We start from the raw sequence: 25,302 nt of genomic DNA on the forward strand, positions 1-25,302 counted from the left end.
GACAACTGCGTCATCTACTCGTAGACTAGAGATATTTGTGGAGGTCTTTGACGATGGTAGAGTCTTTTTGAGTGCTTTCCAAAACCCTTTAGCGTTTCCTTGGTTTTCTTGAATCAGATTGGAATAATAGTCTGATTTAGCTTTCTTAATGTCTCTGTTGACTCTGTTTCTTAGTTGTCGGTAAACGCGCCAATTTCGACTGATCTTGTTTCCTTTTGCTTTCTTGAGATGATAATCGCGGTTTCGCATTTCATTAGCTATGACTGAGGTCATCCACGGCGTTGACGATCCTCTGACGTGGGCTTCAACAACTTCCAAGAACAGCTTATTCCATGTATTAACACAGTCGTCCAGGTTGTCGGTGTTATTAAAAACGACATGCCAGGGAATATTCTTATGATCTTCATTGAAAGTCTTTGTTGTAGTTCTTGTATGAAAGATATTCGATAATTTTGGGAGGAAGTCGGGGACGACCGGATTTAAGGACACAGTAAACAAGCGAGTGATCACTAAGTCCGAGATGAAGAACTCCAGACTCGACAACTTTGTGGTTGGCGTTTGTAAACACTAGGTGAATTAGCGTACGGACACTTTAGAAGGTATAGCATGATTGGCCAGCGAACTAGCTACCCAGAAAAACTGTGAATTAATTTGCTCAAAATGAGCATTCAACTTAATAAAATGTGTGACAAAATAAACGAGCAAGTTGCTTATTGATGCTTTCCCCCAGCGTGGCAACACACTAATCTTGACAAAACTAACGAATCCACTTCTACCGGTAGATCTGTATAAAGGTGAAATCTGGAATTTTGAATGTCTGTCCATCTCATTTGCCACGGGGAGACTTCTACTTTTTAACGGGAATCGCACAATCACAGCAAATTGGAACTTTTCATTTAATTTTTATGTCTGGAATTCAAATAGATTTACCACGAACAATGAAAGTACAACACGGTAATTACTAAAATCGCGTGAGTGATGACTAACATCGATTTTATATTATTTGGCGAATAACAGATCGACACTTGATTCATTGTTTACGTATTTAGCCAGTTCGGTCCCATTTGCATTGTTTATACGCTCTTATCACTGTGATTGAGGGATGAAAATATAATATTGATTTGGATTTAACAAAACGTCAAAAATAACAAGAAATTTAAATGCTTGTCACGAGTGTAGCCATGGCATGGACAAAGAATAAAATGAAATATTTGTTGTATGCGAGACTCCAAGTTCAAAAATTAAACATCACTTAATCACATTCAACACCGAATAACAGGCAATAAGGTCCTATCACAAAATTATTAAGAAAATATTAGCGATAAAATACGGTTTTATTATACTTTATACTTTTCTTTCGCCAATTGCATCAGTTTTTACATCTGTAAAGTAGTAAAAAAGTGTTCGATTAATTGGTGGAAAAAAAGAATGTATCATTGAACATAGTTAGAATTTTAATTGAGGGGGGGGGGCTGCACTATCGATGCTTTCGATCATTGAAGTCTAATACACATTCGTCTTCCTCGTATTAACTTTGATCCACCCACACTAGACTCATGTACTGCCATCAGTTAAAACCTTCGTCGTTTATTGTATATCATTGTTAGAAACGAAAATAGGGTAGATGTTACTGGAAAAAAAGAGGAAGATATAATAAAAACATTAACTTAGCAAAACGCAACGTTAGCTGTCTGCTCACCGCCATCTTGAACAGGGATAGTCATAGAACGGAAAACATTCAGGAAATTGCTCGTATAGGAGTAGTCAGGCAGATAGACGTAGTAAAATTGGCTAACACTTGCAGGTTTTTGAGACAATTCATTTTTGTGATAAATGACTCGATTCTGCATGTTGGACATGTACCAAATCCTTGTTTTCCAAGACTTCTCTTGGCCAATGTTTTGTTGTGCATGTAGTTCTGATCGCTCTGATGGCATATCAATGAAAACTGTTGCCAAGTCCTTGAAATTCGTTTCTCCAGGAGTTAAGTATTGCAATCATTTTAATTTTTTCTAACCTGGGCGGCTTTATGAACTTCTTGTCTAGATTTTTCACTGAAATTTTTATATTATCCTCTGTTTGGATTGGACAATGTATGTTGCAAGCACTGCTTTTGACCTTCTTTCGTTTTTCACGCAGAATTTGAATTAAACTTATATTAAATGATCTTGATTTCCGCTTTTCGGAAATATTTGTTCCTTCGACAGTAAAAAATTACCGACGTACGTTTTTATGTTTTAATTGCGCTGTCTGATGAATGCGTCCATATTTCATGACGCTCTGCATGGGTGCTGGGCTCGCTTTTTGTCATGAAATAAACACAAAACATGGTGGCCAAGGAATTTAAAAATAGCACGTAAATAGAGGAATTGCATATTGGTGCGTATATATATACTCCATTGTAATCCTGACGAAGGTCTAATCTCATGAAGCTTTTCAGGTATTGTACATGTAATGTTTCCATTTGAAGTTGACTTTGTGAAGAGAGAACGGGACAAATTGAAAGATAATTACCGAAAATGTTTACTTTGCATTTGACTCTCATCTTCATTTTGACTCTGAAGATGACTACCGCCAAGGTTGTCGAAACGTCAGTCAACAACAACAAAAACAGTCCTTCTCAGAACTATACAAACCTGGACAATCTGCATTTACAAACATGAAAATGTTTACAGCGAAGAGAAAGAATGACAGTGTAGTATCAACAGGAGTACATGTAGTAATGTTGAAGTTGCATTTACACCAATTAATCCAGAAAAAACAAGTTCAATAGTACGAAGTAAAGACGATATGCTATGTCAAAATCCTTTTCAAGATCCTCAGCTAACATCTCCTAAGCCAAAACTTAAAGAGAGCAACTCTAAATCAAGCAGTAGTGATTTGGAGCTTCGCATAGATACATTGATGGTAAAAGCACTAGCAAAAGAAGAAACACAAGACCAGCCACCTGCCAAGAAGTTGTCTGAAGAAGACCCTGACACATTATTTTGTCTCCGTATAGCAGATTCTTTAAGAAGTCTTAACCAAAGAAGAAAACGTATGTGAAAATGATGATTGGCGACAACATAATAAATGACCCTGATCTAAAAAGTGTATAGTTATTACCTTGACATAAGTTGTCATTTATTTTTGTTTAATATAGAACAAGTTGAGTTGACATGATTAGGAAAAATGAAGCGTTTAATCGGTTTTTGTTAAAATATTTTTCTGTTTGATAATGAACTTTTTGTAATAAAGGTGTAAAATTTGTTTCATGCAAAAAAACAACAAACAATAATACCTATCTTTGAACAAAATTACCAATAGCATTCCGTTAATTTAAACTGAGTGTTTTAAAGTTTGCTGGCATTGTTATGATCATATATCTTCATTCTCACTTGAATTTGCTGTTCTGTCAACCATTTCCCTTTGCCAACACACAGATCCTTCATTGCAATCAAAGTAAGAGCAAAATTTTTCCCTTGTAAATGAAGCTGATCTTGCAAAATTGTTCGAGCCTTGTCTGCCTAATAGGAGCAAACCTGTTTCGTTCTGGCATTCTTGTCTCCAATCAGTAAACCTGGTGCCAATCAATATCTCGGTATTGGTATGACCAGGTGGGCAATAATTTCATTCATGTTTCATTAGGTAATTTAGGAGTGCAACTAGTGCCTTGGTTATTTCTATCACTGTATTTACTTTACGAACAATTGGTTTCCGAAATATCTTGATTCTTGATGCACAAATCCCAAAACAGTTTTCAAAATCCCTTTTTGCTCGAGAAAGTCTGTAGTTACAGATTCGTTTTTGCTAATCAAGCTGATCTTTAGGGTATGTATTCAACATGTAATATTTAAGTACAAATGCTTCATCAGCTACAACACGTGGAGAAGGGTTATTGAAGTACCAGGAATCGTTCTTGGTTTAGGTAGGTTTAACAGTTCCTGCTCTATTGCTATTCCTAAATTGCTGTTTGCAAGAACACCGTCATCACTATTTCTTCCTGCCTCTCCAATGTCTACAGCAAGAAATTCATAATTGGCGTTGTAAACAGCCATAGGAACAATACTGTGGCGTTTTTATAATTAAAAAAATAGGATCCCGATTTATCTAGAGCTTGCATAATGACATGATTACCATCAATGGAAAGTTAATGGACATTTATCTTATGTCATATATTAGGATCACGAAGTATTAAAATCTTGTTAATTCTTAATCGATCATTTGTGAAGAATATGTGGAAAATTGTTCACAAAATATGCTATTATAAGATCAAGTCCATAAAATTGAATTATGATTAGATGTGTGCACTAGAAGGCTTGAGGAGACCTGCGTTGCACGTTTTCCTTAGAATACCCTTTTGCAAGTGTTTTCGAGAGGCTATTATTTACTTCCTACATTTTATTTGCAAACGAAATCCTGTTCCTTCATTCAATTTGGGAAATATATGATTAAAAGAAGAGCAAAGAATAGAATACGTATGCTTTTTAAATACTTGCCAATTTCATATAGAACCGGAGTAACTTGTGTGGTTGCTAAATTCTGGCTTTAATTTCTTTCTCCCTCATCTACTCGTTTTGTTAATGTGATATTATTGTTTACTGGTCAGAATCCTACAACCGGCCGTCAACAAGTATAGTATTTTATGATTTTCATATATGTAAAAAGAATATTCCTTTGATTGCTTGATGTAATTCAAAAATAAGGCAAAAATTTTGCGAAAAGGACAAAAAATATCACACCTCTCACAATGCAAGGCTATCTTTCAAACACACAATGTTTAATTCCATGGTCAACACATGTTTGTTTATTAATCGCAAAAAACATAAAATGAAGCAACCAGTGGCGTAGCCTGCCCGCTTATTTTTTTCTGCGCTATACAATTTTTCCCAATTTTTCTCAATTTCTTACAGAGGAAACAGCAGATTTTACATAAATGGACAAAAAATGTGTGCACGGGCAGGCTAAGCTGCTGAAACATAAGCGTCAATCCAACGTCAATCGAGGGGGGAGGGTGACATTCATATGGATCATATATTAGAAAAGAAATGAACAAGTCATTGTAGAATATACAAATACACCCCCCCCCTAAATAAAAAAAGAAAAACGTAGGATTTATCCTAATTTCGCTAGAAACAAATGGCCCACAAATTTTATATTAAGCGGAATTTCCTAGAGTAAAGGCAGTACTGAGCAGTACTGTTGAATAGAATATCAAGAAAGAATTACTTTAGAAGATTTTCGTAGGGTTTTTCCAGTAAGGTCACAACAAAATTACTTTGCTGAAACAGTTTCTTTAAAATTCTTCCAAGTGAGATAACAAGGTTGTGGATTTTCGTCCGTGATCGCTTTTACAATATATTCAGTGCATTCGTCAACAAATTAAGGGCTTTTAAAGATCACGCCAGTGCTACTGACAAATTTTTGCTAATGCCTTTTTCGTTTAGTCTTTAGGAAAAGAGTCTGATCCTATTGTTAAATCATTAATTAATCATTGGCACAGAATATGCAACCAAGCAGAAGGTCACTCCTTTGAAGTTTTTTGTCACGCCAGCAATTGCTGGAAGTGAGCTCCTCCATACTGTTAGGTAGTAAAATGAGAGTATTGTTCTATAACACTATATGGATAAATTTGGAATATCAAGGTTAAAAAATTTTTTTATGGAGTATAATGGACTGTTTTTGCCAATTTTATTAGTATATTAAAAAAAAGATAATATAAGCGTACTTCGTTAATTGACTTTTCTGTCTTAAAAATCTAATTTTTCTGAACAATTGAACTGTGATTTATTTGGGAATATATTCGGTGGTTATGTCATAGATATTAACTTACTTGGTTCTTTAAGCAATTCGTGTAAAGTATATTCTCTGGACATATATTATGTATATATAGTTTTTTTTACCTAGGTTTGATTAGTCATGTTTTAATATATACCCTAAGTTTGTTGGTAGCAGTAAGTCTTTGAAAAAAAACATTCATATAGAATTATAGTTACAATAGTTTGTGTACAAGGAACTAAGAAGCAGGTGAAATTGTGCTTTAAATCATGTACCACATTTTTACAGCTTGAATGAAAATATATAAACTCTCAAAACAGGGCTGGTTATTGTATTGCTCCTAATTGCTTGAAGCTATTTTATCGAAGCGTAAATATGAGTAATCAGCGCAAATACAAACTACACAACATCCTCATCAAACATGCACAAATCTGAACTGAAATGTACATTTCATGTCTTACAGTAGGCAATAAAGTCAATAGTTGATAGTTTTTCAATATGTGGTGTTATTACTTAGATTTACAGTAGAATAGGATTATAAGTGAAACAAATATATCTTAGGAAAACATAATTATCAAGCACTAGTATATCCATACATCACACATATGGCAGGTATTATGTAACCTTATTTGGGTTGTAGACCAAATAAGATTAGTTTACACGTAGTTTGAACATACACAATATTATTCAAATGGATTGAGACTGGAAAATTATGAAATAAGTCCAAAATGCCATTTTAAGGCAAATTAGAAAATCTAAAACTACACAAGAAATCCTTCGAAAGTACATCAAAAAGATTAACAAAACCAACTACGAACAGACTCTTTCACAAATATTCAAATTGATATTCGGAATATTCTTGCATCACAAAATTAAACAATTAAATTATTTTCTAAACTCTATCATTTACTAAAAAATAACTTTCAATTTGCTCAATCATCTAAGAGGTATTTCTCTTTTGTCATAAGAAAGGTGTGCATCTCTTCCCTAACACTCTACACCCACATGTTAATTATTACTACGTCCAACTTTCAAACAAAATTTAAATAATACTGATAATTAATAAACGTCACATCATAAATTTTGTATTCTAATTTTGTTTAATTATGTTCACGATTTTCGAGAATTAAAAACAACAAAAGATAAAGCGACGCAAAATTAACGCAGTATTATTGAATCTTATGCAAGCCATTCATTTTTGAAACGCAGTATTATTGAGTCTGCAAGCGAACAATTATTGAAAACAGTATTATTGCATGGACATTTGCTTACCTACATATAACAACATTTTTCTCTCCTATTCTAAAATTCGCGTTGCAGCAGAATCTTCTGAACAAACATCCAGTTCGATTACATCAACATTGCTTCAACCCGCACTCCAGCAGCTTTCTCTAACAACGCATCTTTTATTCTTCTTGCTCGTACGTCTTTCTAATTGATGTCAATGATGTGAGCACTTTAACTTTTGTACTTTTTTCTTTGCAAGCAATGCAGCCTTTGTTAATCCGATACCAGATGATGTTTCAGAAATGAGAACAATTTCTTCACACATTTCAGTGTTTTATATATGTGTTTCTTTTATAAGTGTTGTCTGTTCAATGTGTAAAATCTTCTTCGAATAATTTCAACTCTTTGGACTACAATTATGAGTCTCAATCTCTAAGGATTTTATATAAATTACTAAAATGCAAAGAACATTTCCAAGTTCAACCAAATATGAAAATAAAATGGTTAAGAGACTTAAAGATTTTAAAACTTTTGCTCACTGATTTCTTCGGTGATGGTGGCAAATGGACTTCGCTCAGCGGTTTTTCCAAAGCTTATCATAATGACATAATTGTTGTTACATGGGACGGAAATAACAGATCATTATCATTTCAAGGCATTCAGGGTATGTACCTAAAGGATTTTAACACTTAAAATATCAGGTGAAGTTTTTCGGTCTCGAGTAGCAAAAATTGTCGTGGAATGTAGTTTGTTGTTTCAAGTAACACTAATGTGAACCAAGCCACTATAACATCTGGCACTAGTAAAAGCGATAATCTTAAAGATGATGTACCAGGTACAAAATCAGATTCTTCCACTGTTGAAGAACTTGAAAATTTTATAGATTCTTCATATCAAAATATATTTGAAAGAGACAAGGCTGATGATTTCCCTATTTCAGTTGTCAATGATTTTATACTTTCCTCTACGCCAATTATAGATAGTTCATTTGACGTAGAAAATGTGGAAGACCATGTTTGCTCACTAAATGAAATAATTGAATCAGAGTTTAAAATTTTGATGACAAAACTTTCTGAACAAACTAAAATTATCCACCAAAACAAGCAAAATATATTGCCAATTAACTAGAGAAAATAACACGTTAAAATCGAGCCTGACCGACTCAGAAGGAAAAGTGTCCTTTAGGAACAAATACGACAATGACCAAAATGCAATTAAGTCTAATAATTCCAACAACAGCAATTCTAAAATTATTGACCCAAATGAGCATACTTCTCCTCAAAAAAAGTTAACAAAAGAAGAAATTAGGTTTATTAATTATGTGCACAATCCTGGTGAGTCTCGATCTTTCCAAAACCAAAGATTATCAAAATAAGCTGTCAGAATTATCTTGCTTCATCCAATCGTCACTTCATCCCTACTTATGTCTCAGGAAAGAAGTAGTGAATAATTCATAACGCCGCAAGAAGTTATGCATCACATAAGGAGACCTTGTTTAATCAAAATTCCTTGAAACGGATCATAATGTTGGTGAAGCTTATAACTCCCTGAATTCAATACACCAGAGCAACGTTCATTACGTCCCTGCTTTCTTTTTGTTCAACGTAACGTCATTAGCCCCTAAAATCGACAATATACATAAAAAAATGTTTTTGGTCAGTTTTGAAATGTTACTGGTTACTCTTGATTGCACTATTGTGCTTATATTCAACATTTGGATGAATCAAACACAGGTAATTCAGGAGAGTTTGTAAGCCCTCACAAATCAAAACTTTCTTGAAATTTTATTCGTTGCTTATGCTCGTATACATATTCAATGTTTTGACGGACATCATTTTCTGCACAGTCTTACAGTTCTTCTGAATTCTTTTCTTCACAGTCTTATAAATCCAAATAAACAGATCACTTTAATTTTTTATCCTCAAATGGTGAACTGAATGATGAGCAATAAGGTCTTCCTGAAGACGGATTCATTTTCATCCAATATTCTTTATCTCGAACTCTGAAAGTTGGCAAAAAAGGCATGCTAACCAAGAAATGTGTGCGTTTTCTGAAAGATCGTCAATGTATAATTTTTATAAATACTTTGCAAAGGAAAAGTTAAAAAAAATTTAAAACTGATTTTGCTTTTTTAGTGTTAGAGCTTTTGTTAAAACATTTACTACATTACTAGTATTTTTTAAAAGTGTAACTTTAGATGATAACAATGGAATTACGATTTCTTACCTTCCAGCATCCGTCAAAAACATAAATTGTGCAAAAGGGTCGTGTTTTTCACTATTTCTAGCTTTACTTCCTCGTTCTTCCTCAAACTGTATTTTGAAAAGTAAAATTAAAGAAATTGAAAATGGCTCTTGTAGCTCCATATAATGGACCATTGGGCGAAATTCGTTAATAGCTTAGAAATATAATTCCGTTCCTAAATCATGAAACTAAATACAATTCAGTCAAAAGTACAAAAATATGTTGTAATATGAACACGAAAAGTTGTTCCAAGATTTCTTTTGCAAAACACTTAAATTCAGACAGTATTTCTTATATCACAAGATGGCGCTACTTCATGTTATACCTCTGTAATGGACTTTGAAAACTACCCAAAAAACTGCATCGATATAAAAAAACTTTAGGAAGTTTTGTTTATTTGAATTTCCGTAAGTACAGTGCTCGATGCTGAAGAGCAAAGCGAAAATATTGATGAGAACAAGAAAATATACAAAAACTACAATTTCATCCCGACAAGCCTGTTTCGTGATTTCTCACTCTTCAGGGGATAATATTAAATGAATACAAAAGCATGTGCTAGATTATATATACAAGAGGAAGTTAGGGTTAAAAATTGAGATAGAATTACATAATATATTGAGTGTACGATTACAAATTGGATAAAAGAGCCTTGTGTCTATGGCGACAAGAGGAGATAAGCTCGTTACGTTTGTTGAGTGATGATAGTTGCGGTTGGTAGGTGATGAAGAATTTTTCTTTCAGGCATAGGTTGCATCTCAAAAGCAACCTATCAATCTCAAAAGATGCAACCTATGCCTGAAAGAAAAATTCTTCATCACCTACCAACCACAACTATCATCACTCAACAAACGTAACGAACTTATCTCCTCTTGTCGCCATAGACACAAGGCACTTTTATCCAATTTGTAATCGTACACTCAATATATTATGTAATTCTATCTTAATTTTTAACCCTAATTCCCTCTTGTATATATAATCTAGCACATGCTCTTGTATTCATTTAATATTATCCCCTGAAGAGTGAGAAATCACGAAACAGGCTCGTCGGGATGAAATTGTAGTTTTTGTATATTTTCTTCTTCTCATCAATATAAAACCTTTATATATATGTGCCGTTCCTTCTTTATCACCACAGTGCAATAGTCACTTTTTCACCTGGAACACAGGATTTACGGTTGCACATTGCACCGGAGGGCTCAAACCTTTAAAGTCGAGCGTTGTACAAATAAATATAAATTTTAAAAAACAATATCACAATGAAAAGCATGGAAATTCTAACTCCAAGTCATCTTCAAAGGTGACAATTTGACATGAATTACTTTTGGGTTCGTTATTATCATCCTTCTCATTCATGCAATCTTTGCACTTGCACATGTCTGTGCACGGCAGTTTATTGGTCAAACAAGAACAGCTACCTTTCATGCACTTGGTAGTTTTACAAGCACATTTAACGAGTTCAAGTAGGTTTTATGGAGCTGCAGCTCTGGTCTTCCAAACAACATTAATCACATCATGTTTGACAGACCAGCCATATCCGTCAGAAGATGGAGCAGCTATGGTTTGTTAAAGTGACCTGTGGTGTATGGCAGCTTGATAAGAACACCTTTTTAAATGTTGTAACAGAGCTTTTTACATGGTGGCAAGCTTTTTCTCATGTTGCTGCACAAAACAACTTGTACCGTATTGCAATTGATGTCCTTTTACGTATGGCCATACAATAAACAAGTAAATTCCTACAAAACTTCTACGAGGTTAGGGGTTGCTGAGAAAGATTCGCCAAGATAAGCAAAGCATTGAATAAATTTTGATTTTGATTTCAATACGTCCAATGCTTTCTTCTTGCCTTTACCTTGATAAGCACTTGTCGAGTCGCAACCTATATAAATATGGAGACAATATAACCTTTACAGACATCTGTTCCCAGTATGTGGACCATTGTATTAATTTAAATGATGCGCTGTAAGTCTCAATTTCAAGTTCGGAAAAACAGATTTGGTATTATTTCAGAAAACGTCAAACAAATGATGCAAACATCAGTGTCTGGACTTCTCTAAGAATGATTTCCTTTTTCACTTGCATGCTTGGCATGCAGCAAAAGACGTGTGTCTGCTTCCTGGTTTTCAGAAATCAGTTCCTCCACATCTTCAACGTGGCATTTTCCATGGGCATCCCACGTGAGTTGATGACAATCAATACCGTGTGAAATTATCAATTTGATAACTGCTTTGGTAAGAAAAATCTTGCCAGATTTTAAAAAGGAATTAAACAATTTTTCTTTGTTTCATCCATTAGCCAAAAACTTTTGAAACTGCCTTGGTATCTTTTTGGTCTTTACATAAGTCTTCATAACTTCAGTCCCTTTTCCAGCTCTTGTTGTACGTAAAATCAACTGGCGTGCGCTTTTGTGACATCGCATTGGAGATAATTTGATCTAAAATCTTCTTCGCAAGCTACTCTAATGTAGCTGGTAGGTTTTTGACTGCAGCAGAGCCATACCATCTATAATTTGTGCACTAATAAGTATGTTAACTTAGTTAAACGTCCTACCTCTTCCGAGATTGCACGAATATGATAAGCTTTGAATCCACAGCATCCCCCAATAAATCTTACTCCCATATTGTAAGCACTTCAAGCCAGTTTGTGAACATCCCATCTGGTCAGCAGTCGAGGTTCTAAAGCTTAATTAAAACGCATCGTTAATATAATTGGTTTAAAACATGCTCACATTCAACTTTACGCTTATAATATTTAAAAATAGATTTTGTTATAATGTGTTTTCCATTTACCAAAAGGAAATTCAGGCAAAGCAAGATAACCATGTCTTTTGTGAGCATCAGGACAATGAAATCCCAAAGGTTGATAAATGAAATGAGTTTTAAGTCCAGCTTTTTCTACACCAACTTTCATTTTTGCAAGTGCTTGTAACGACTCATGTGGATCAAACTTGCAATTTACGCCAATAACATCAGCACCTGAATAAAACAAGTTTACTTATATGATTTAATTCTCTCATCCTTTACTATATGCAGTAATCTTTTCTCATAATATGTACCTGCTTCGATTAAGCGAACAGCGCACTCCTCTGTAGATATACCACGATGATCACCATCTGGTCCTACACATAAAAAAAAATAATAGGTTTGCCTGTTTTCTTTAAAGTTTCCACAGCCCATTCTGCTTCTTCACAAAAGTGAAAGTACTTAAAGTTTAGAAATAAGATAATAGCGTGAGAACAAGCTTCGTTTATACTGAAGCTTTCTAGCAAAACAACGTAATTACTTCAACAATAAGGAAATCGGCATCGTATCGCACAAAGATTTCAGCCTGAGCTCTGAAATATTGCTGGACTTTTTCCTTTAGACCACCATTAGCATAAAGATTTGTTGGAGAAAGACCACCAGCCCAAAAACAGTTGTACTCCTCGGCCACTTTTTGCACGATCTTGCAGGCAGACTCATTCACTTCATTTAGTTCTGTTGTAGTCTATGTAAAATTATATAACATTGATAAGTGAGAGCAGAATGTCATTCAAAACTGCAAATTTTGCTATTGCTGAGAATACCTTGTCCAGATTATCGTTACCATAAAAAGTGAGCGCCTGAAGAACATCAGATCCTGCACAAGCAAATTCTTTATGCAAACACTCAACTGAAATAAGAAAAGAACATTTGCTGGTGGTGCACGATATTCTTAAAGCGTTCAAGGCACCTAAGATTACAATAACGTTAATGTACATATGTTGAAAGGGTGAAGGTATCATTGGGTATTTTATTGTAAAGGTAGTTTAGGTTTGAACCAGTAAAAAGTTAATTCAAGTTTAGGTTTGAACCAGTAAAAAGATAATGTTACCAGTCTCTGGGTGCTCCACTGTTACTTCGGGAGTCCACGCCCCTGCTTTTACATAACCACGTCTCTCTATTTCGGTTATGTATCCACCATCTCCAATTAAAAGTATCCCTGCGTTTAGACGCTCAAGAATAGACTAAAAGACAATTATATAGTCAGTTATATATATATATATATATGGTGACTCTACAATACAATCCATACAATGTGTAACCGTACGTCCTGTGTGCCAAGTGCAGGAGTCTCCATTTTACTATGGTGATAGCCGGGAGGGCACATTGTAATACACTTTGTATATTACGCTCACTGTGCGTGCGTAGTTTGAGCACTGTCAGATTGTGTAGAGAGTCTCATATGGAGACGTTCACCGTGTTCGCGATATGCAAAGCTCACCTTTATAGGTTTGAGCACTGTGGTGACTCTACAATACAATCCATACAATGTGTAACCGTACGTCCTGTGTCCCAAGTGCAGGAGTCACCATTCTAATATGGTGATATCCGGGAGGGCACATTGTATATACACTTTGTATATATATATATATATATATTGGTAAGGAGAAGAAAATACACAAAAACTACAATTTCATCCCGACAAGCCTGTTTCGTGATTGCTCACTCTTCAGGGGCTTTGTAAATCCCCTGCTCTGCTCTCGGGCATCGAGCACTGTTTTATACGGAAAATCATAAATTATAAACTTCCTATATATATATGTATATATATATAAAATGAACTAAATTAAAATGGACATTTGTTTGCTGTCGCTACTCGGAGTTTCACGCCGTAGGGCGATCTTCAGGCAACTGACAGATTATATATTATTTGCTGACTATATACATCGACTAAAAGGTGTTAAGTTACATGACGGCATGCACTAAACATATCGGAACGTTTATTTAAAATGTTCTTTTTACGTCCTTTCAGGATAAGTAGCCTTTCTTCATGGCAAAGACGGCAAGTTCTTTGGTTTTTGTTCGGAGGTCGAAGTTGTTTGATGAAGTCCCATTTAATGTTGTAGTTACGTTTGTTTTCTTTCAGTGTCCACGTGTATTTAGAAAGTTCTGTCTCGTTCCGGTATTTAATGTTCGTAATTGATTTAATGCGGTTTCGATATCGTGTCTTAAAAGCGCATGCAGTAACACCTATGTAAGTTTTTGTTGCGCTGTTGTCAGTCGTTGTCACGTCGGCTTTGTAATATCACGTTGGGTTTCAGGCAATTGCCATTTGTCGGGCATAGATGTTTCTGTCTGCAGTTACATTTCTTTGGTGGGTTGTTCTTGTTCTGGGTTGTGTCTGGGTTAAGTCTTTTTAAAATAGTCTTGTTGTGTCTGGTTATGAAAGTTTTCATGTTTTCGCCGCAGCTGTAGCGTATTGTGTGTGTAATTGATCTTGGAGAGTATAGTATTTGGTGGGAAATGTTTGTCGATAAGTTGTAGGAAGTCATAGGCGATGTGTGTTTTACGTTTTGCTGTATGGTGGGTTAAACCAAGTGACGTTACGTTTTCTGTTGTACGTGTTTTACATTGATGTTTGATGGATTAAAGGTGAGTTGGGTGGTGAAGTTGCTTTGTTTAAGAGCTTGGTTGTAAATTGGTGCGGCATTTTCGAAGGTGTTTTCCAGATGATAATTCGGTTGTTGATGGATGTGGGTAGTTGGCGTAATACTGATGGTGGGTGGTTGGACGATCTGTGAATGTAGAGGGCTCGTCGTTGGGTTTTCTATATGGTTTGTAGGTGTCGTTGCTAAGGTCAAATGTTACGTCAAGGAAGTTTGTGCGTTCATGGTTTGTCATCGCTGTGATTTTTAGTCCAAGCTCGTCAAATAGGTGTGAGAGGGTTTTCTTTCTTTGTCGCAGAGTCTTCCCGATTTCGTATTTATGATTGTCCATCGTCATTAAGCCGCGTTGTTTCCGTACCGTTGCTGTAAAAGTAAAATAGCCCTACAAGCAAACGTTCCGTAGCGCCCATGTTACATCAAACGTGTTGGTAGCGTTGCGTTTGGATGAGTTTTGGTGGAAAATAATGATTTTCTTTTTTATAATGGTGTGGTCTTTTGTGATTGTAGCCATTTTGTCAGTAGGTGTTCGGTGATCGAAGGGTAAAGTCAACTATGTCGAATGATGTGAATGATTTTCTTTGTTTTTCGGTGATGGATTTGAACCAAGTGATGGCATCTGTTGTGTTGCGCCATTGGTTTAGTTTTAGTTCGTTTCGTATTATGTTGTTGATGTTGTCTAGGATGTATTTGCTGACTTTTCCGAGGTGGTTTTGCGGGGTTGATGAGGCGGCATTTGGGGTTGTTTTCAAAGTCTGGTTTGTGGTCTTTAAAGATATGAATGCTGGAGTATGGTTCATGGTGTTTATTCGGTCGGCGATTTTTAGTTGCGACAGCGATTAATTGTTCATTTTATTTTTCTTCGTTTTATCTTACGCTTTCTAATGTAGATATTGAGAGCTCTTTTATCCAGGAATATTGTAATATATTCGCTCCTTCTGAAGTTGAGCGCTGTTATAAACCTGAAAACTCGAGGACAATTATGCAACAGATTAACTTTAACTATTCGCTGAAAACATTGGCCTACCAGCTAAAGACAGTTATCTCAGAAACCTCATCACCAAAACCCACGAATTCGTACAACGCATGAGATGGAAAGCCCACTCTTTCTCCGCCACACTGACGACGCCATTCGCACACAAAGACCGCACACTTATGGCTTAAAGACAAACGAAATCCACCACCAGTTCCATCCTTAAAACCTTTTGAAGACGACCTTTCCAGTTAATCGAAAACATCGAGTTCCGCAACATCCACAACGATTTTCTAAAATCATTACACAAAGACATGAACAAAATCAACGCATCAAACAACGTCTTCATCTTCGCCGACAAAACAACAAACATCTATGAAATGGACGCCTCAAATTACAATAAACTACTAACAGACAATGTGACAAAGACATACAAACCCACGCAAGAAGACACTGTAGAAGAAATAAATTCCGAACTAAAACTAATCGCTGACAACCTAAAAATCGCCGACCGAATAAACACCATGAACCATACTCCAGCATTCATATCTTTAAAGACCACAAACCAGACTTTGAAAACAACCCCAAATGCCGCCTCATCAACCCCGCAAAAAGCCACCTCGGAAAAGTCAGCAAATACATCCTAGACAACATCAACAACATAATACGAAACGAACTAAAACTAAACCAATGGCGCAACACAACAGATGCTATCACTTGGTTCAAATCCATCACCGAAAAATAAAGAAAATCATTCATATCATTCGACATAGTTGACTTTTACCCTTCGATCACCGAACACCTACTGGACAAATGCCTAGCGTGGGCAAAACAATACACAACAATCACAGAAAAAGACCACACCATTATAAAACACGCAAGAAAATCACTTCTTTTCCACCAAAACAAATCATGGTCCAAACGCAACGCTACCAACACGTATGATGTAAACATGGGCAGCTATAATGGAGCGGAAGTTTGCGAGCTTGTAGGGCTATTCTTACTTGACCAACTACAGCAACGGTACGGAAACAACGTCGGCTTATACCGTGACGATGGCCTTGCAGTCATAAATACGAAATCGGGAAGACTCTGCGACAAAGAAAGAAAAACCCTCTCACACCTATTTGACGAGCTTGGACTAAAAATCACAGCGATGACAAACCATGAACGCACAAACTTCCTTGACGTAACATTTGACCTTAGCAACGACACCTACAAACCATATAGAAAACCCAACGACGAGCCCCTCTACATTCACAGATCGTCCAACCACCCACCATCAGTATTACGCCAACTACCCACATCCATCAACAACCGAATTAACACACTCTCATCTGGCAAAGACACCTTCGAAAATGCCGCACCAATTTACAACCAAGCTCTTAAACAAAGCAACTTCACCACCCAACTCACCTTTAATCCATCAAACATCAATGTAAACACCACGTAAAACAGAAAACGTAACGTCACTTGGTTTAACCCACCATACAGCAAAAACGTAAAAACACACATCGCCTATGACTTCCTACAACTTATCGACAAACATTTCCCACCAAATACTATACTCTCCAAGATATTCAACCGACACACAATACGCGTAAGCTACAGCTGCGGCGAAAACATGAAAACTTTCATAACCAGACACAACAAGACTATTTTAAAAGACTTAACAGACACAACCCAGAACAAGAACAACCCACCAAAGAAATGTAACTGCAGACAGAAACATCTATGCCCGACAAATGGCAATTGCCTGAAACCCAACGTGATTTACAAAGCCGACGTGACAACGACTGACAACAGCGCAACAAAAACTTACATAGGTGTTACTGCATGCGCTTTTAAGACACGATATCGAAACCACATTAAATCAATTACGAACATTAAATACCGGAACGAGACAGAACTTTCTAAATACACGTGGACACTGAAAGAAAACAAACGTAACTACAACATTAAACGGGACTTCATCAAACAACTTCGACCTCCGAACAAAAACCAAAGAACCTGCAGTCTTTGCCTTGAAGAAAGGCTACTTATCCTGAAAGGACGTAAAAAGAACATTTTAAATAAACGTTCCGATATGTTTAGTGCATGCCGTCATGTAACTTAACACCTTTTAGTCGATGTATATAGTCAGCAAATAATATATAATCTGTCAGTTGCCTGAAGATCGCCCTACGGCGTGAAACTCCAGTAGCGACAGCAAAAATTGTCCATTTTATTTTAGTTCATTTTATATATATATATATATATGTCTTGAATAGTTATACAATGGAAATCAATTTGCACAGATGCAAATTGATTTCCATTGTGTAACAACACACATTTCAAGGACCTTTGCTGCTGTCGATAAAAGTCGCCAGTCCTCTGATTTGTATTCAGGTACGCCGAGATGTTTCAGTAGCTCTACTATGTCATTGCGATAGACTAATTCTTTTCTTGAGCAAAATATCTTAAAATTCCTGGTGCCTGGTACGGAAGAAACTTACCTTAACTTTACCATTTAGCATGTTCTTGTCCTTTAAACGAGATGCAAGAAGTTCGGCAGAGTCTTTGGCAAATTTAAATCGCGAACAAGATCGTTTAGTTCGTTTTTGGAAAACAATTTTGGCTGCTCATCATTGTCATCGGGAAAGGATGCATCATCGGTAGTGGCAATGCTTTGAGTTTCATCCTGGCTACTACTGCTTTCTTCAATACTTGTATCTTCAAATACAAGTACGGGAATTTCTTCACTATAAGGAGTAGGGCGCATAGCTGACGGTAGATTGGGATACTCCAGTGTTGTGCGATTTTTTCTGTTAATTCCCATGACATTGATAGCACAAAAGTAGCAATCGGTTGCATGATTTAAGGCTTTCGCCAAATCATGGGGATGCCAAAGTTCATGGACATTTGCGTGCCTTTGCTCCATTGACGGAGATGCTCTGTGCATCTTTTGCAAACCATGTGAGGTGCCCAACTTTTGTCTTGATCGCCGAGCTTCATACCAAAATATTCATAGTAAACGCGCTTGATAAAGGTGGTGACAGTATTGCGATTTGGTGCAAGTGTGTATTCACCACAAACATAGCAAAAAACATCTGGCTTATTTTTATTATTTCTACTTTTTATTATTTTTTACTTAGATTAATATGTTGGTGTGTTTTAACAAGTTTTACCATTGAATTCCAGTATGGGCTAAATAAAGCCTTATTTTATCTTTAAATATCCCATAATAATCGCAAAACCTTAACTCCCTAATTGAAATTCAATCAATAATTGCTTATTCAAATGCTTTCTTCTTTGTATTTCTAGTGCTAAAAAATTTAAATTTGTTCAGATAATAGAACTTTAAAAGGTAAATGGTTAATACTTCTGTTGTACCTTTCTCGGGTATTTAAAAGTTAAAAAATAGAAAATTAACGATAGCTTAAAATCTCAACCTGACCCAGCAAAAATAGTGTTATTTTTGAACTCAGCACATCAAAATTGTCCAAAATCAGTTGACAAAACTGAGACACCAAATTTGCTGTTGACCAGTGTTATTGGTGCATACATAACGCAAAGCTTGTGGGCCATTATGAGAAATACAACGTGGCGGAACAAACGATTCTTCTGAGATTTATGCTAATTATTCCATCTTATTGTTTCCAAATTCATTTGATTGACTTTTACAAGAAAAGGAAGTACGCAAAAACCATTTTGAATGTATACTTGAGCAAGTTCAATGTAAAGTCACGAAATTATCCACTGAGTAGCAATTTGGGCAGAATGATACTTATATAATTCCATCATTTTATTGCAATAAACAACTTTTATTCCAATTATTTTAACACTTTTCATCAAAGTTAGTCAAATGTCTGTTTATATTGATCGTTAAGGCCCTTCTCTTTCCTATAGAAGTAAATCAGACAAATTTCGAAATAATACATTGGCAAGAACTAGCGAAAAACGTGTTTTTGTGATACGATTTATGTATATTTGCCCTTATTCACCGCGTTATTAAGTTACCCATAACTGCCCAACATACGCGTTATGTAGATTCAAGGGCATAACTACAGAGAATGTTTTAGAGGGTGTCACAACCCCAATATTACTAGGAGTTACTATCGCAAGGGAAGTGCTGCCCCTCAACCAAGTAAGGTAAAACAGTTTGGAAACTGCTATTGCGTGTTTTTCATCATTTATCATCTGCCATAAACAATACAATAATGAATGGTAAAAATAAAAATACAGCAAGAAACCGCAACAACTCGTATACTTTGTCATTGCATAAAGACAAGCTAATTGTGTCATCTTTTATTTTCAAATTGTCATATAAATCAATTTATAGAAGTAGATGCAAGAAGTAACACTGTATGTATGTATAATTATGCTAATTTCAAAATGGAATAATTGGATGAACAGTTTTCAAAGCTCATTTTAAAAAATTTGCATATTGTCATTTAGAACTCGGCCAATAACAATTAAATCATGTTAACCGGAGCTTAAATGAAATTTTCAGAATTTCATTCACTTGGTTGCCAACAGCACAAGATCAACACATCCATCAATACAAATCGTTATATGGTGTCATATATGTATCTCTTAAGTCTCCTGTGCTTCTTTGTTAGTATATCATATGTTTTCACCTGGATTCATGTTACTCAGTTGTTTTAGCGAGGAATCACTTTTATACACATACAAACTTGAATGGTACATACGAGTACATACGAGTACATACGAGTAACATACAAGTACATACGAGTAACATACGAGTACATACGAGTAACATACAAGTACATACGAGTAACATACGAGTACATACGAGTGACATACGACTATTTTCTGGTCAACAAATGAGAAACAACACAATTTCTTCAATACATTGATACGTTTTTTTCCTTGTATTTGTGTGGACTTTGTGGCAACCATTTGATGGATTTAAATGCTGAAAAGTTATTTTACTTTCATACTACATTCATTTGTATGTTTTAGTTGAATTTGTTATAGATATTTTGTCGATGCGATTTGCCAGTATTTGAGCGCTTTTTGAAGCACTTTCACCTAGGAAATACATATTTATGAAAGCGATTATACATTCATTTTGACTCTGAAGATGACTACCGCTAAGGTTGTCGAAACGTCAGTCAACAACAACAAAAACAGTCCGTCTCAGGACTATACGTAACAGTGCAACTCTCATTTAATTCAAATATATATAATGTACAATTTATTTCATGTAGCACGTTTTGAAAGCATTATTTATACGTTGTTTATTTAATCGCTTTCATAAATATGTATTTCTAGGTGAAAGTGTTTCAAAAGCGCTCAAATACTGGCAAATCGCATCGAAAAATATCTATAACAAATTCAACTAAAACATACAAATGAATGTAGTATAAAAGTAAAATACCTTTTCAGCATTTAAATCCATCAAATGGTTGCCCCAAAGTCCACACAAATACAAGGAAAAATAAACGCAAATATCAATGTATTGAAGAAATTGTGTTGTTTCTCATTTGTTGACCAGAAAATAGTCGTATGTCACTCGTATGTACTCGTATGTTACTTGTATGTACTTGTATGTTACTCGTATGTATGTCACTCGTATGTACTCGTATGTACTCGTGTGGTGTTTTAGTCACGATCGTTTAATCATAGCATTCCAATTTCTATCCAATCGGCATGCACAAACGACGCACAGTTCACCTTATATGGAGGTGAGTGCTTCAATGCTCAATCGATTCTCGTCAGTCATACGTTTTCATCATAAAATTAAAAGATAAATTCCTTGCCATTTTGAATGAAAACATTTTTTTGATTCTTTTAAATGTCTTGATTGTTTTGATTCTTTTGAGTTTTAAAATGCTTTTGATTAAAAGTATGATACGTTGTTTACTCAACCGAACAATCGTCCGCATGTTTACAAACGTAGAAACGGACTATATTATAAAACTGTAGTTTTGTTTCCATTATTTCCTTTATAACATTTTGATAGAACCTTTTTTCCGATGATTCTGTGCGACTGCGATAAAATGATGTATAGTTATCGCAAAGAGCAAACGTTTCATCATATTCATAATTCATATTTCATCGTTGAACTCGCACCATGCGTTTAAATTATTTTTGACGTTTTGTTAAATCCACACCGATATTTCAAGTAATAATAAAAGCTCGAACGAAAATAAATACATGCTTACACTATATTTTGCTCACCGTCTGACCATAGAGCGCAAGATAAAAAATGTGAACCGAGCTGGCTAAATACGGCACGGTGAATCGATTTCATGTGTTTTTCGCCAAACGAGATATGTGTAATTGATGTCGGTAATCACTCGATTTTGGTATCTACTGTATAACGTTGTTTAGGCCGCATATCTATTCGCATTCCGGACATTTAAAATCAAAGAGAAACTGACAGGAGTTCCGAAAGGTTCTACCTTATTATGATTGTTCTTCCCCCCTCATTCCGTAAAAATCCCCCCCAGAAATGTTAACAGACAGACAGACAGACACAAATCAAGATTTTACCTCTATATAGGTCGAGTAGAGGAATGGGCCGAGACATGTCAAGATTAGTGTGCTGCCACGCTGATGCGTGGCAGCAATAGCACTGCAGTTTTGTCGGGCAATTCCACAACTGACAACAAATTCGTCGGGCAAAACGTTTATTAAAGAGCTTTTCTTTTTGCTTTCTCAACTTTATTACGAATTTTATGCTGCCTTAAATATGTTTATAAAATTAAAATTGTTATTTTTTACGTAAAAGCTATATTTTACTAATCCTATTTCTTGGGTCCTGTAGCAATTAAATGGTTTTTCATAATTGACATCTTATCCATAGAAACCGAGTAGTAGCTGCTCATGTTTTTACCCCTAGTTTGTTGTTGGGCCACACTTTTTCTAATTATCGTCGGGTGAAAGTATCCTCCATCCGCCAAGCACCACACCCAAGTTACGGTAGAGCACATAGGCGAGAAGCAATATTTGCTTAATACATCTACATGGTATAGACCCTTCACTTTAGATTGCGCGCCTGCCCCACCTTCAAATTATTTAGTATATGAGCTGCAAGTACTTCTGAAATGAGCGTGGATTGGAGATAATTTCATCAGCACGATTTCTTTCATTGGACGTGCTAAGGGCACGTTTAAGGTTAATTTTTTTCAATTCTTAGCTTTTAATGAAATTATCTATAAACACCTTTATAAACTTCAGCATACCTGTTTATAATTTTATTGTCAGCGACGGCTTTTCTTAACATAGCTACATTTTAAGACAAAAAAATTTTTCTTGGTATTTTAGGTATAGTCATTGCAGATAATAATAAACAGCTTTTGAGCCAAATGCAATTTAGCAATCAACTTAAGTCGCTAATCAGCAAAAAAGTGCCACAGTGCCAGAAAAGCGAAAGAGGCATGCTATTTAAAGTTCATGCAAGTTGGTAACACAGATTTGATTTCAAATTTCGAAAGCTTAAACAAGACTTAACCCTAACCCAGTGCCACCATATCTGAATAATTTATTATAAAAAATTCATTGATCTGAGCTGATTTCTTCCCCTTGTTTTAAATGTTATAATTACGTAAATCAGGTGGATTGTCTAAGCTAAAAAGATCTGGTAATAAGAATCACCAAATCTGGCCACACTGCCCTAACCATAATTGTTAACCGTAGTCCAAAATCCAAATCTAACAGTAGAGTTAACATCTATAACGTTGCTTTTGCTTTTTCACTCGTTAATCTTTAATTTCTGGCGAAGTTCCGTGTACAAATTGGGACGGAGGACTCACTATGTAAATGTAAATACCACAGACTATAATTAGTATAACTCAAACAAACCTTTACGATGCAAAAATCAAGCCTTACAGCCTTCCCACGCTATTTACTGCTATATGTGCCTACAGTCTTCCTGGTCACCGGAAAATGGCATACTGGTTTCTGTTCATATTCATTTTAGCCCTAGCTATGAGCTATTCAGTTCTATAGCTTTACTTGATAATTGTGGGGCAATTTTCACATATGCACAACATAATTTGCAGAAAACAGTTGATTTAAAAGGAACTTAACACTTTAGGTGGCGAATATTTTCAAAAGTGATTTGCCCTTTCGTGTGGTGATTGTTGCAGATCTGCTACACTGAAAAAGAAAAGGTTAGTACGGGAGAACATGAATATATGAATATCCCAAAGATCGCACCAGCTCGCATTTGCAGCCACCTGGAGCATAGGTAGTTCTCACCAAAATTATGTAAGATTTATTACATCAAGAAAGATAGAATTATAGTCTGTCCTTGAGACAGTTTTGCATTCTTGACTTGATTTGCAATTTAGCCATGTATGTGTTAGTGGTCATAATGTTAGTGGTCTGATCCAAAAGAACATTACGTCATGACTGCAATGATGGTGGTGAAATACAAAAGAATATTTTATTAATGCTAATATGGGCACCAGCCGTCGTGGGCGAGCCACATTGTTGATAATTCACTTGAGGTTGGTCGCAATTCAAAAATTAGTGTTATTGGGAGCTGTCTTGTGAGCACCCGCTGACGTTTGGAGAGCAGCATAGTTTGGCCAATCCCAATAGAATAGTTCATATATCAGTAAGAAAATTACTGATACAAAAAACAAAGTAGACCTTTGTAAAGTGTAATACTAAAACTTTTTGTTATGTAAATTGTGTAACTTGGCATTTAATTAACGGTTGGATGACTTCAAAATAAGCACGAGCGCTTGGCATTCATTTTTAGTGATATACGAAGAAGAATAAGTCTTCTCACTGATTCAATATTCTAGAACATAAACAAGTTCAGTGAAATACATTCGGTATTTCAACAACATCGGCGCGTACTTGTGCCTTGCAAATGGCGCTTTCTCTTGCTGCGAAAAATCAAAGAGAATTATCCTCAGTGAATAAGTTTACAATCTATTATTTCATCGCATCATTTTACTCTCGACACCTTTTTCAAATCCTACTTTTGACTGCTGGAATTTCACTCTGAACTTTTGAACTTTGCTAATGATTATATTTGTGTGCACTGGATACTCTCAATTACATCAAATTGATTCTATTGCAATAAAACTATGCAGACTGCAAAAACATCAACAAAGCTGTTCATTATAGCCGTTAGCTCGAGTAACCGCTAAGCAAGCGTTGTTTTCAATAATTCGTGACAAAGCTTTGAATATAGCCACTAAAGAACTCATGGATGCTGCATCGAACAAGCGACGTACAGAATATTATGAAAATAATTTAACTAAAATCCATCAAAGAAATTTTGTTAATTTATCACTTTGTAAAGTATTCGTTTTATTACACAAAGGGATTTTACATACATGCATACCTCTTTATTGGCCATTGCAGCCGGCACTAGACTAGAGTAGATTGTAGCTCTGTCGTCCTTCGCGCAATGATAGCTAAGGCACAGAATAGATACAACCAGAAGGGCCACTCTGGTCGCAACCATTGAGTTCTATAATAACTGGAGCGGCTATCTCAAGCGCGGCCTTAGATATCTGGTGACGCCAAAAAAATGGCGGATTTCGTCCGTTGCCGCTGAGATTTACCGAAATTGACCGCTTTTCCGAAAATTTCACAATTTCCCACTCCCTCCTGAGGAAAATGTATGTGTGTATTTGGGATTCGGCAAGCAATTTTTTGATGAAAATCACGATAAAAACCTACAATTCGTAACAGCGAGTCAACCTAGCTTTCCAGTTATCGGCTCCTA

At 35.7% G+C, this 25,302-nt stretch overlaps 1 protein-coding gene across 1 annotated transcript; it reads right to left on the reverse strand.

Moving 5' to 3' along the window:
- Positions 1-8,193: 8,193 nt before the first annotated feature.
- On the reverse strand, positions 8,194-25,029 carry LOC124455543 (betaine--homocysteine S-methyltransferase 1-like). Its single transcript, XM_047006180.1, is given in 10 exon segments — positions 8,194-8,986; positions 9,211-9,296; positions 11,776-11,906; positions 12,015-12,200; positions 12,281-12,358; positions 12,361-12,427; positions 12,508-12,711; positions 12,791-12,876; positions 13,078-13,210; positions 24,916-25,029. Coding segments are annotated over 10 exon segments (1,086 nt in total). The 5' UTR covers positions 24,931-25,029; the 3' UTR covers positions 8,194-8,886.
- Positions 25,030-25,302: the final 273 nt, after the last annotated feature.

The sequence above is a fragment of the Xenia sp. Carnegie-2017 genome, unplaced genomic scaffold, assembly GCF_021976095.1.
Source record: "Xenia sp. Carnegie-2017 unplaced genomic scaffold, XeniaSp_v1 HiC_scaffold_4, whole genome shotgun sequence".
Lineage (NCBI taxonomy): Eukaryota > Metazoa > Cnidaria > Anthozoa > Malacalcyonacea > Xeniidae > Xenia > Xenia sp. Carnegie-2017.